The 12588-nt window shown below is 50.1% G+C and overlaps 4 protein-coding genes across 4 annotated transcripts; 1 reads left to right on the top strand and 3 right to left on the bottom strand.

Moving 5' to 3' along the window:
* Positions 1-1713: 1713 nt before the first annotated feature.
* set2 (SET and WW domain protein) lies at positions 1714-4651 on the top strand (the record flags this gene model as incomplete). Its single annotated transcript, XM_057067655.1, has 4 exons — positions 1714-2131; positions 2281-3893; positions 3943-4023; positions 4076-4651. 4 exons carry the CDS (start codon positions 1714-1716, stop codon positions 4649-4651), a joined length of 2688 nt encoding a protein of 895 aa, XP_056918510.1.
* Positions 4652-5105: 454 nt separating this feature from the next.
* Positions 5106-6444, bottom strand: N7503_008107 (translation initiation factor 6). The gene is made up of 5 exons (XM_057067654.1): positions 6267-6444; positions 6010-6081; positions 5862-5948; positions 5596-5784; positions 5106-5545 (listed from the first exon to the last, which is right to left on the bottom strand). The coding sequence occupies exons 1-5, from the start codon at positions 6299-6301 to the stop codon at positions 5188-5190; spliced, it is 741 nt and encodes a 246-aa protein (XP_056918509.1). The 5' UTR covers positions 6302-6444; the 3' UTR covers positions 5106-5187.
* A 797-nt stretch (positions 6445-7241) lies between these two features.
* On the bottom strand, positions 7242-10520 carry N7503_008106 (uncharacterized protein; the record flags this gene model as incomplete). Its single annotated transcript, XM_057067653.1, has 4 exons — positions 10347-10520; positions 9698-9793; positions 8270-9630; positions 7242-8216 (listed from the first exon to the last, which is right to left on the bottom strand). Exons 2-4 carry the CDS (start codon positions 9783-9785, stop codon positions 7242-7244), a joined length of 2424 nt encoding a protein of 807 aa, XP_056918508.1. The 5' UTR covers positions 9786-9793; positions 10347-10520.
* Positions 10521-11120: 600 nt separating this feature from the next.
* On the bottom strand, positions 11121-12305 carry N7503_008105 (uncharacterized protein; the record flags this gene model as incomplete). Its single annotated transcript, XM_057067652.1, has 1 exon — positions 11121-12305. The coding sequence occupies one exon, from the start codon at positions 12303-12305 to the stop codon at positions 11121-11123; it is 1185 nt and encodes a 394-aa protein (XP_056918507.1).
* Between the last annotated feature and the right edge of the window lie 283 nt (positions 12306-12588).

Here is a 12588-nt window from a genome sequence, read left to right as displayed (position 1 = left end):
ATCCAGACCATGGAAGCGGAGCCGAACTTCCTAGCACGATATGACCGTATAGAAAGTACAACACAATAGCACACAATAGAACAAAATATCTATATAATATAATAACACACAATCACCTCCCCCAGATTTCAATCGGAGCGAATGGCGGGTCCAGTAGAGAGAAGAAAAAAAATAAAACCACGGTGGTACTTTTTCCAAAAAACCCTCGAGAGAAAGTAAAAAAGAAAACCCCCCCCAAAGAAAAGCAGAAAGGCGAATTCTTAAGTGGCCATCCTCCGAGGAGGTGCTAAGGAGTGACAGAAAAGAAAGGCTTTTCAGCCAGTGGAAAAGAGGAAGTCGAAGCAAAACAAAACGCGGTCCATTCAATTCCCGGCTCGAATTGGTCAACACGGACTTGAGCCGGGATCGCGCAGGAACAACGCGTTGGACCGGGAAAGCTGCAGGGACTGGGGGAAAAACAAGTGCAGGTTTGCAAGTTGCAAGTTTCATATCTTCTGGAAGACTTCGAAAGTAAAATTACCACTAAATCACGGCTCAAACATTGGTAGGTTCGGGAAGAGGGGCCAAAGGCAAAAGTACGTAATTAAGAGGGGCAAACCCCTATTACTTACATATGTGTGTAGGTACGGAGTAGTTATTCAGGATCTGCACGTATTGAAGTTCCAGAGCCAAGGTACAATCGCGGGAAGCAAGTGCTTTTTCCCGTTCCAAACCGTGCGTTTATTCCGGCGCACTGGGTCAATGGATTGTGTTTGAAGCTAACGCCAGTCATGGTTTAGACTCGATCCACTTGTAATACTACACTACGGAGTATGATACGGGAGTAATTTAATTCTACTTTTGTCCTCGGCCTCTACCCTGGACTCGAGTTACAAGTCCTGGTTCAAGATGGGTACTGTACCTGTACCAGGTACAGTACACCCCAATGGTTCGGATCGACTCCGTATAGTTCGCATTGACACCTATCCTCCATACACTGTGTCCAGTACCGAGTCTCCAGTATTCGACTATACTGAAGGTTCAGCACAGACACCGTTTGCCTGCATTATGGTCAACGGTTTCCTCTCGTCCAATCGATTCCCGCCCAGACTACAATTGTTTTGCTGACGAGATTCATCTGCCATCCCTATCCACTCATTGTACGCATTTGTCCGCCTCTGCACTTCTTCGCTGGCGTGTCTCATTCTGTGCATGTGGCTTGATCGCTGCATGCCTTTTTGATCTATGAAACAGGAGTCTTTGGGGTCCAACGTGTCAACGTGTCAACTCGTCAAATCATTCAAATCCTTCCAAAGTCCAGAATCTATAGCTTCCGTTGATCCACACTCAACACACAAAGGTTCGGGGTCATTTGGTTCTCTATCAGACGATCCTAGCCATGGCGATCTCCCTTCACGGACGTGGTAGACAAGAACAAAATAACATTACTTACCGCAACTATTTCATCATCTCCACCATCTTACCTCATACCTTTCACATGATTCGATCTTCATGCTCTTCATCCCTAGGACGTGTTGCCAAAGACAAAGCAATCAAACGTGAACTCGGTTGTTAACGTTACGCGTGGGCGGTGAGCGCGCGCGACACGGAATAGCGCCAGTGGTTTCTTTAGGATATTATCACCAGTGAATTTGACCTCTCTTTTTCCTTCCCTTCACTTGTCCTTTTTCTTCCCTCTTGATCCTTCTTTTTCCCACGTAGTCCGTGTCAGTCATGTCTGCCCATGGCACGGACTCCCATGACTTAAAGGCAGCTATGGATTCACCAAACGGCGACGCCTTGAAAAATGGCCGGTCCGCGCGCACGTCCCGGTCGCCTTTACCGCGCCAGACCTCGACCCCGAACTCTCACTCCGTGAAAGACGACCCTGATATGGCTCCGGAATCTGGTACCGTGGAGGAGAAAGTCGGTGGCGACATTGTCGTCAAGCAGGAGCCCGGTCAGCCCCCGAAGCTGTCTCGGAGTTCATCGCAGAAAATCGTGTCAAGGCCACCTCAGCTGTTTTCGCATTTGCCTGACAGCACCGATGATGCGAAGGCAACGTTTACCCAGATTGAGGAGTGCTGGTACGCGAACAAATATATGGGCATCACCGAACATGCTATGGAGTGCGAATGTGCAGAGGAGTGGGGTAAGTTTCTCTATTCTTATGATTTCTTATCGAGTTCCTATTCTCCCTGGATCGTGAAAATGGGAGGGGAGCGAGAAGGGGAAAGGGGGTTGGCATTGCGATGTACCATCGATTTCTGGGGTTCCATGTCACTGATCCCATTTGAATAGATTCCGAGACTGGTCGAAATCTGGCATGCGGTGATGATTCCGATTGCATTAACCGATGGACGAAGATGGAGTGCCTGGGCGACTGTGGTTGTGGCGCCGACTGTCAGAACCAGCGGTTTCAGAAAAAACAGTATGCGCCGGTGTCGGTCATCAAAACAGAAAAAAAGGGATTTGGACTAAGAGCCGAAGTCGACCTGGAGCCGAACCAGTTGATTTACGAATATGTGGGCGAGGTGGTGGGTGAGGCCCAATTTCGGAAACGGATGCGAGATTACGATGAGCAGGGCATCAAGCACTTTTATTTCATGTCGCTGAACAAGGGCGAGTTTGTGGATGCGACCAAACGAGGAAATCTAGGCCGATTCTGCAACCATTCGTGCAATCCCAATTGCTATGTCGATAAATGGGTGGTCGGGGAGAAACTGCGCATGGGCATTTTCGCGGAGCGCGCGGTACAGGCGGGTGAGGAGTTGGTTTTTAACTACAATGTGGATCGATATGGCGCCGATCCGCAGCCCTGTTATTGCGGCGAGGCGAACTGTACAGGCTTTATCGGTGGTCGGACCCAGACGGAGCGCGCAACGAAGCTATCGAATGCCACGATTGAAGCCCTCGGTATTGATGATTCAGACGGTTGGGATACTGTGGTGGCCCGGCGTCCGAAGAAGAAGAAGACCGAGGAGGACGACGAGGAGTACGTAGACAGCGTGCAACCGAAGTCTTTGGATGAGGAAGGTGTGACCAAGGTCATGGCGGCATTGATGCAGTGCCAGGAGAAATGGATTGCCGTCAAGCTGCTAGGACGAATCCAGCGCTGCGAGGATGAACGGGTGCGGAATCGTGTCGTCAAGATGCACGGTTATCAAATCCTCAAGTCGCAGCTTTCTATGTGGAAAGAGGATCACAACGTGACACGGCAGATCTTGGAGATCTTGGATACATTCCCTCGGCTTACCCGGAACAAGATCATCGACTCCAAGATCGAGGATACCATCCGATCGCTTACAGATTGCGCCGACGAGCAAGTGGCCAAGAAGGCGACAGCGTTGTTGGTAAGCTGGGCCAACCTGACAGTTGGGTATCGCATTCCGCGTATGAAACGGGGCGAGCAAGCCAAGCAAGCTGTGAACCAATTCGAACGCCGCGAGTCTGGTCGAGAGCAGCAGCGCCCGCGATCCGCCAGTCGTTCTCTATCACCCGAGGCGCACAAACCAAACCAACCCAAGAACCGACGGGAGTCTCATAACCGGCAGCCTCGACCCAATCGACGCAATCGCCAGCAGCAGCAACAGCAGCAGCCTTTGCCCGATGGATGGTATACTGCCAAGGACGAGCAAGGGCGCATGTATTACTACTCTGCCTCGCAAGAAGTGACATGGGATCGACCGACAGCCCCCGCATCTGGTCAGCCTGCATTGAACAAGACCAATTCAATCTTGCAAAATATCATCGACGGAATCATGAACACTCAGGAGACGACCCCCTCCGAACAGAAGAGTGTAACCCCTGGCACACCTCAGCCTTCATCCGATCGACCAGAGAAGAAAAAGCGGGAAGAGGGCTGGTGGAAGAAGATGGATGTTCACAAGCAGAAGAAGCTTTATGAGAATACGGTATGTTTATCGGACTGGTCGAAATGCACGCATGCTAATGGAGTTACAGCTTCACCCCTATATCAAAGCCGTGGTCGATCAATACAAGCACAAGATCCCGAAAGAGCATCTGAAGCGGTTTGCCAAAGAGGTATGTCAATCCTTGTCACGGTCCACCGTTCTTCTCCTAACTCTTTTCACAGACAGCCAAGAAGCTCGTCGAAAGCGACTATAAGAGGAACAAGGTCTCAGATCCAACCAAGATCAGCGAGAAGCACCAACAAACCGTCACATCGTTCTGCACCGCCTTCTTCGATAAAGCGGCACAAAAGCACAAGGAGCGCGAGAAGCGCAAGTCCGAAACCACCGCCCAACCCAATGGTACCCCCGCGGATGAAGATACAAAGATGTCCGACGACGAGCCGGAGCCATCTGCTGGCACGGGCACGGCTACATCGCCAATGGACGACGATGCATCTGCAACCCTAAAGCGCAAGCGTCACGACCGTATAGATCAAAATCCAACCCATTTAACTCCGGGTCAAGATGGAAGCAATTCTCCTTTCAAACGACAAAAGTCCACTCCTCCCCTTCCACCGTCACCTCCAGCCAGAGATTCCGTTGACTCAAAGGAGAATGAGAATGACGATGGTCCTACTCCACCACCACCTCCCCCTCCACCCAAAGACTCACCAGGAAATGGAAATGGGCATGAGAATGGTTATGAAGACCCAGATGTGGAGATGAAAGAGATGCCGCCTTCACAGATTGAAGTGTAATGCATAGTTCTAATTCAATCCAAATCAGCGTCATATCAGCGAGGGGAGAGATTCTGAGCCTTACAAAAGTAATTGTTCGCGAGGCGGGGAATACAAGCAGAGGAGAGCACAGCTGGATAGGATTTGATATCAAATCTGGTCTAGTGGTGTTCTTGGTATTCACTTCTTGATTGTGTTTTCTTTTATTCTTTTTTTTTCCTGGTCTATGCTCGACCTTGGTCGATGCTTTTTTTTTGTCCTTTGCAAATCAATACCCCGATCATAGTTGCAATCAAGGAGTTGGATTTTCTGCTACACTGCTATACTTTTGCCTGCTATACTGCATATGCGTTAGACTGTACTTGTTTGCATAGAGCATAGAATGCACTATTTGCCAAGGTCCTTGCCATTGATACAATATCTACACTTACATCTGTACAGGGCCTCATATAATCATGATTGATACCAGACAACGTCTTCATAGAAGAAAAAATTCTCAATTCATTCAATGCAGATCCATTCGTTGAAAATAAAGGTAAACATAAGGAAAGAATAACTTAGTAGAAACTCTCAACAATGGACTCCTTATTAGGACCCTGTCCAGTGCCACCAGGAGCCATCTCGCCCAATCTGAAGACAGACTCGATAACACTCAGCTCAGTAGCGGTGGTATCCAATCCAGTAACAGCGAGCCAGTCGTTAACGACCATACCGGCACCGACAACGGGAGAACCACGGTTAACGGAACCGGCGACGAGAGGAACCTGCAAGAGGGAGGAGAGCTCATCTTGGTCGCGGATCGAGGTCTTAGGGTGGACGATACCACCTTGGTTGGAAAGGGCCATGTATGAACCTGTCAGAACGTTGTCGGCGACTGTTTGGCGGAAAACTTCTACGCCGAGGACGTCGGCGATACTAGTTTTGTTAGTAAATCGATATTTCATGGGATTGAGAGAGGTGCTTACATCTCCTCTGTCTCACGCTCCAGGTCGGGGTGCACGATTGCGACGTGGTCGTTGCAGCAGATGACGTTGCCCAGTGCGGACAATCGCTCTTCTATGCGCTGGATCTTGACCGCGTCTGGGAGGGTGTTACGCAGGTGCTGCAGTTCCTGGTCTGTGGTGGTGGTAGGGACGAGAAGACCTTTGCGGTTACTATTTCCGGTTAGTATTAACTTCATATGCCGTCTAACATCTTATCATATTATATGATGTGATGGACATTCACATACCCAACTGTTAACCGACCAACAATACGGGTACCGGCAATGGTGGCGTGGCAGATAGGGATAACATCCTGGAGTTCAGACTCGAAAACACTATAGAAGATCCATTAGTATAAGCCGAGAAATTTCAATTCGGCCTAGATCCATGACACACCTGTAGAAGTTCTCGGAGGCACCGACAGCAACGATAGCGTAGGAATTGGTCAAACGGGCGAAGACACCGACCCTGAATAGTATGTTAGAACATGTATAATTTTGGTAATATTTTTTCTTGTGAAATCTGCGACAGCCGAGACTGCAGTCTGGATCTTCATGCAGAGCGCGGCTCTGAAGTTCTCTTCCACTCTAGCAGAAAAACCAAGAACCAGAGTCGCATCGCATTCCATTCCACAAAAATATAGGTTCACTCACTCGTTCGAGTTCTCAAATTGCGCGCGAACAGCCATACTGGAGGATTGTCGTAAGACGAGGGTATCACAGGAAAGAATTTTGCGGGAGGACCGGAGTAAACAAAAGACCTAGGTAATGGAGTCCTAGGTATGAAGGAGGTGTGTGTGTTGATTCAGGGAGGTCGTAAACAGAATACCAGGATAGAACTGGAGTGGTGAAGTCGAGCAGAGAGCAGATCTTAAATGTTGAAGTGGGATGAAGATAAAAAAGAGCAAAAGCTCGGGCCAATCAGAATGCATGGTTTGCTTTGCCCCGCTGGTGGAGTCGTTGGACCTCAGGGTTAGTCACCGGTACGCGGTTTTGCTCGTGTTTTACTAGCAAATTCAGGTACCCGATACTTTTGTCTCGATTGACTCATCTTGTCTCATGTTGACGGGCAAGATGACTCGAAAAGATGGGGCTTGACTAGTACCATTCTGGATGATTTAACGTGTACGTCTAGATTCTGTCTAGTCTTATTTGTGCCTTACTTGCTGCCTGAAAGGACACAAGTCTTTTAATACAAGCTACTTGGATTGATATAGATCAAAGCATTTACTAGACTCAGGACTAGAATGGTAGGATTAAATTCTTAATTGAATCCTGCTGACAAACAAAAGGCCCGATCGAAGCCCAGGGTAATAGACGCCAGGGGGAAAACAACACCGACGCTGAAAAGCAGGTAAAAAGCAGTAGAGTACATCCAGGGAAATCGTGGGGGAAAAAGCAGGCAGAGTGGTTCGATCCGGACTTGTGAGATGGAAACCGGTCGTATGAATTGAGATATACTCAATGGGAATTTGAAGATGGCACAAGAGCACGGAGTTATTCTCCGCTCTTGAGATCATCCTTTCCTTTTTGGCGTGCCGAACGAAACATTCGGTGTGGCTGAGCCACTGGGATGAGATGGTGATGGTACATTGTGAGTTCGTATGAGATGTGATTAGGAAAGTGCCGTCAATCTTTCATATTTAATATCGGCGAGGTGGCGGAGGCCCATGTCCATGTGGAGGAGGCCCATGTCCGTGAGGTGATGGGAAATAGAGAGAAGGCGGTCCAGGGGGACCTGGAGGGCCTTGGGGAGGTCCATGTGTGTGGGGACCTGGAGGAGGGGGCCCGTGAGAATGAGGCCCGGGGGGGAGACAAGTAATTTGGAAGCGGCAGACGCGCAAAGTTAGAACCCGGAGGTGGTGGCAGTTGAGGAGGTCCATTCATAGAGGAAAACGGATCAGGAAGACCCAGTTGCCCTCGTGCGGGGAGTAGGCGACGAGGTTGCTGGGTTGGAGTTGGACGAGGCAAAATAAACGACCGAGGATCAGTCGGGCCATGGCTCATGCTCGGGGGTGGAGGGGGCGCTTGCGAGGGCTGAGACAAAATAGGCCGGTGAGAGGGTGGCATATTAGGGTCTGTTCGCATCTGAGGCAGTTGGGTTGGCATCGGCTCCGCGAGAGCGATATCAGCCAACGCGCACAATGCTCGAGGAACAGGCTCCGCTGCTCCATCAACAGAGTTGATCCTGCTGCCAACGTCTTGCTCGCCGACAGTCTTGGATGCCTCTAGGAGAATTTGCATGGACTGGTCGACCAGGCTTTGGGTCTCGGCATCATTTCCTGAGCTCAGTGCTCGGATCTGTGGATTGACATCGACACCCATACGGACTTGAATCATGAAGTCTTCCCAAGTCTCCATGCCGCGACAATAAGCAACGGCTCCCTCTGGTGTTCGCGCATGTTCAGAGAAGAAACCGCGCTGGACTTCCTTGATTCCAGGCTTGCCGATCCGGAATAGATATTGCGGCTCTTCGGCATCGGGGTCTGATCCATCAGTCTCAGTGTGCTCATCATCTTCGGCAACCCGTTGGCCTGCGACCAATTCAATAAACTTTCCCCGGGCGATGTAGTACAGTTCGTCCTGTATGTTTGTAATTTGTTCCTAAAAGCAAGTTAGAAACCATATGAAAATGAACAGGGGGTACGGATAATTACCTTGGTTCGATGCTCAACAGCATGGATCTCACCCTGATAAACCCTCTCCGAAGCTTTCACATTGCAATCATAATCAGCCTTGAGGCGTTTCATGGCCCTTCGCTCAAACTCCGCAAGTTCCACTTGCACCTGAGGCCATTCAGGACAGTCTTTGTGGGCATTCTTATCCTTGGCAATCTTCTGCATGGAATGGTCGGCGAGTACAGCCAATGCCAATTGCTGGACTTGTCCCACTTTCTTGAAAATAACAGATAATTCCTCTTGGCGATCCTTGATAGGTTGAGTGAGGGGAATGGGAGAAGGGGATCGTCGTCGACTTTCACTATCCCAGATTTCATCTTCGATTCTCTTACCGCCTCGTCGAATTGCAGTCGCACTTGCACGAACACGTCCTCCTCGACTTCCGCGGCCTCCTCGGCCTGCACGACCTGCACGGGCTGCCGTCGAGCGAACGGGCCCAATGGCACCGCCACGACTACCACGACCGCGGCCTCGACCGCGGCCCCGTCCCCGAAATCCGCCACGACCACGGCCACCTCTTTTGGCAGGCGCGGCAACAAGGGGTTCAACATCAGGATCCGCCATAGCCGCGTCTTCCGGGGTGGTTTCCTGGGATGTCGTGTGCATGCCATTCTGGAGAGTGCTCTCTGGGGTAGCTTCGGCCTCCTCAAGCTTGGGCCTTTTCGGGATGGGATCAGGAGATTGAGTCTCATCTTTCATTTCAATTGACTTGCGCTTGCGTGACAGGCGAGGTGAAGTGAACTCTTTGTTCACATTGGAAACCTCAGGAGTAGCCTCATCTGAAGATGGTTTCGTTGATGCGGACGATTCAGGCTCATCTTCCGTCTGATGAGGATCATCAATTTCTTGGTGATTAGACGTATCAAGGATTTCAGGCGTTTGAGACGCTTTCGTGATCTGCTGCGTCTCATACTCGCCATTCTGCATGTCGTCATGTTCAATTCCTTCCATTTCCTTGCTGGGAGTGGGATGTTCGAGGTCATCCCCGGGGCCCTTCTGTCGAGTTGACTGACGAGCTGTGAGGCGAGCTGAGCGAGTCTCCCTGGATGATTCGGGGACCGCCAGGGCCCGCTTGGAGCGCCGACGCGGAGTCGTCGGAATTTTACCATTCATTTCTGACAGAGCCATTGAGGGCTCATCATCTTCTGGTGAGGCATCGCCCGCGAATTCAGCGAGCCTGTCACCGGGAATGCTCAACTTGATGATCAGTGAATGAGAAATGGGGGATTCCTCCCGTGTCACTACAGGTGCTGGGAGACCACCGCGAGCATAACGATTAGCCCAGCGACCTCTCCCGCGTCCACCCCCACGCCCGCGGGGCGTTGGTGTTGAGACAGAGACTGGAGGGAGTTAGAAAAGGGAACATGCAGTCATACGGATTGCATATCCGGGGTTTTGATCATTTACCTGATGCACGACGCGTAGATAGGGATCGCGTAGCCAGGCTAGGAGTATGTGCCGCACCGACACCTCTTTTTCCTCTTCTGCCCACCATCCTGAGGTCTTTGAATGGAGGCGTTAGCGTTGGCTACAGTGGCTGGTGGAACCAAGGGAGGAATGAGCCTCACGCAGGTAGACCCAGTCTAACCGCGATCAGCAATACAAAAGATCAAGGAATTGTGGAGCAAAACGAAGATCAAGGAAGAAGAAAAAAAAACGGGAAGACAAGGTTGGTATGGATGGAGAGAAAGAAACCAGGATGGAAAGGAAGAGACTGGGAGCGAAGATTGGGAGAGAAAAAGTAAAAAAAACGGCGTTATAACCGCGACCAAAGGGAAGATGCACAGTGAATGGGAATGGGGAGGACAAGGGAAGTATAATCCGAGGAAGCCCATGCACTAGAAGAATTGGAAATAGAGAATAGCAACGATGTGAATACCACGCGACGCATCTGATACCAGGTAGAGAGACGTTAAAGTGGTAGACAGGGGGGCGGAAAAAACAAGATTACGTAGAATGCGCAGGGTTGGGGGGAAGCGAGATGAAGAACATTTAAGGGGAAAGGCAGGATAAGAATCGCCGATACTCCCATCCGAAAGGAAAACCAGAAACTTACCAAGTGTAATGGATGAGATGGGGAGGAGAAAAAGAAAGGCGTAAGGATCTACTCGGAGCGCAGGATTTGACGGGGCCAGGTGGCGCGCGAATAAGGACGCAAGGGTGGGAATCAAGTACAGTTAACCTCAAACAAAGCCCCATGGAAGAATAGGTTAAACGATCGGCTCCGTTTTCAAGGTAAAGAATAAGGAAAAAGAGAAAAGAGGAAAAGATAGGAAATTACGAGATTCGGTGCTTTTTCCCGCGCGTCTACAGTGCACGAGACTCCTCGGGATTAATCCTCAACCCAATGATATCCGTGGATGATGGGAGGGAATTACTTTTGTATTCTATAGCTTATTCCATTCTATCCTATTTGTACTATACTTTCTCACCCACTTCGTGAGAGAAAAAAAATACCGGCTTTCCCTCTTTGCTCTGGACCCACTTGAGGTTTTGGTGAAGACGAACGCGGCCGTGGATGCCCGAACCAGTACCACGCCTGGGTACACCGCTATACTCGGGGATCATACAAAGTTTAGCATTGTTGATCAGCTTAGGTTGGAGGAAACCCTACGTAACTAGGACGTCTTGAAAAGTACTGCAGATCAGATCCATTCAAAGCTCATAAAAGAAAGAAAAACTCCGGATCATTATCATCGCGCAAAGCCATTTGTACAAGACCAGCCATATCAAATCACATTACCTCCTTTCCAAAAACCAAAAATTAACAGAGACCAAATGGGGGAATTCAAAGAAACAAAAACAAAAAAAAGGAAAAGGAAAAAGGGAATCAGTTCTCGTAGGGAGATTCGTTCAGGTCATATCTCTTCTCATATTGCGTGATACTGCGCCGGACATGGCCGGCATCAATGAAAGACAACAGCCCGGAATCGGGTTCCTTTCGCGCCTGGGCCAATTCTTCTTCACTGAGAAATGGCGATGGACTTGGTCGCGATTCCCGGAGGGATCGGGCGGATCGCATCCGAGTCAGGGTCTGATGTGTGATGGTCTGGCCCGCAGACGGGGACGCCTTGACCCTCGTCCCCGGGGTCGGCGTAGGGGAGGGGCAAGGACTTGTGGATCGAAAGAGGGGATGAATATTTTGTTCTTGAATAGTGAGTGTCTCCATAGACCCTGTTGGGGAGTCTAGATGGAATGTGGATGCTGTTGGGGAAGGCTGAACGAGGGTATCTAGCGAGAGCTGCCGGGAGACATCCTGGCGGAGGCTGGGCATACTGCGGATGCTTCCATTGCCTCGGAGCAAAGGCCGGATTTTATATACCTGAAATTGGGCCTGTTCGTTTGGGGACTGTAATGTAGATGTGGTGGAGGTGGTGTCAATAGAGCCATGCTTCGACTTGGATAGTTCTAAGCTGAGCCCAGAGTCTCGATTGGCACGCCGAGGGAACTTGCGAAGAGAGCCTCTTCGAGTATCGAATCGATTCATCTCGGGATATGGGTCCGAGACCTGGGCGGGAGGTGTCACCAAAGTTGGTGTGTCAGGGAGGGCCTTGAGCTCTTGTGAGAGATTATAGGAGCGGGGCCATGCAGTCTCGGATTTTTGTTGAAAGCAGATCACAAGCAGATGTCCACAGTAAGACCCTTGTGCAAAGACTGAAAGCCCCCAGAAGATTGATCGAGCAATCCATAGCGAGGACAGGCTGTGATTCGTGGCCATAGTTCCGGCAGTTGACCCGGCCGCAATGATCAGGTATGCAATCGTCAGAAAAAACACACCAACCTTCCAACGAGGCCATTGATAGCCGTGACGAATATCTTTATGCACGAGGAAGGTGAGCATGATCAATGCCACACAGCTCACAGCACTCAAACTGACAGGGGCCAGCTCAGTGGTCCGAGTGGAAGAGGACAAGGATTGGACTGCCCCGTAAGCGAGGGCATTAAGAATAGTAACAACAAAGACAGAAAACACAGAAGCTCCTCCTAGGGAGTACAAAAGCATATTGGAAGACATGGTATAAAACGAAAGTAAAGAATGGACCCAGATACACTTCAGAGAGCGTGGGAAGGTCTGAGCATCCACGGGCAACGCCGGAAGGTGAATCTTGAGAGCAAAATTGTATGCAGGGGGGAATGCGCATATTTATGAACATGGGAGTTCGCGTGGATTAGAAATAGACGGGACGGGGCGAAGCACACGGCGTGGCTGCAAAGTGTATCGAGCATACGATATGCAGGTTGCATTGAACATGTCAAATTTTGACATATAGATCGGATCTGATCCATCAACCCGGCAA

The sequence above is a fragment of the Penicillium pulvis genome (genome assembly GCF_028828015.1).
Source record: "Penicillium pulvis strain IBT 33274 chromosome Unknown contig_7_segment1_segment0, whole genome shotgun sequence".
Lineage (NCBI taxonomy): Eukaryota > Fungi > Ascomycota > Eurotiomycetes > Eurotiales > Aspergillaceae > Penicillium > Penicillium pulvis.
The sequence above is the reverse complement of the archived record's forward strand: the minus strand, read 5'-3'. Positions and strand labels throughout refer to the sequence as shown.

Bases quoted from the DNA above. Each gene is read 5' to 3' on its own strand.
- N7503_008107 (XM_057067654.1), bottom strand. From the start codon at position 6,301: ATGGCTGTTCGCGCGCAATTTGAGAACTCGAACGA. The intron at 6,082-6,266 runs GTGAGTGAACCT...CATACTATTCAG, and splicing joins CAATTTGAGAACTCGAACGA to GGTCGGTGTCTTCGCCCGTT. The intron at 5,949-6,009 runs GTGTGTCATGGA...GATCTTCTATAG, and splicing joins GCCTCCGAGAACTTCTACAG to TGTTTTCGAGTCTGAACTCC.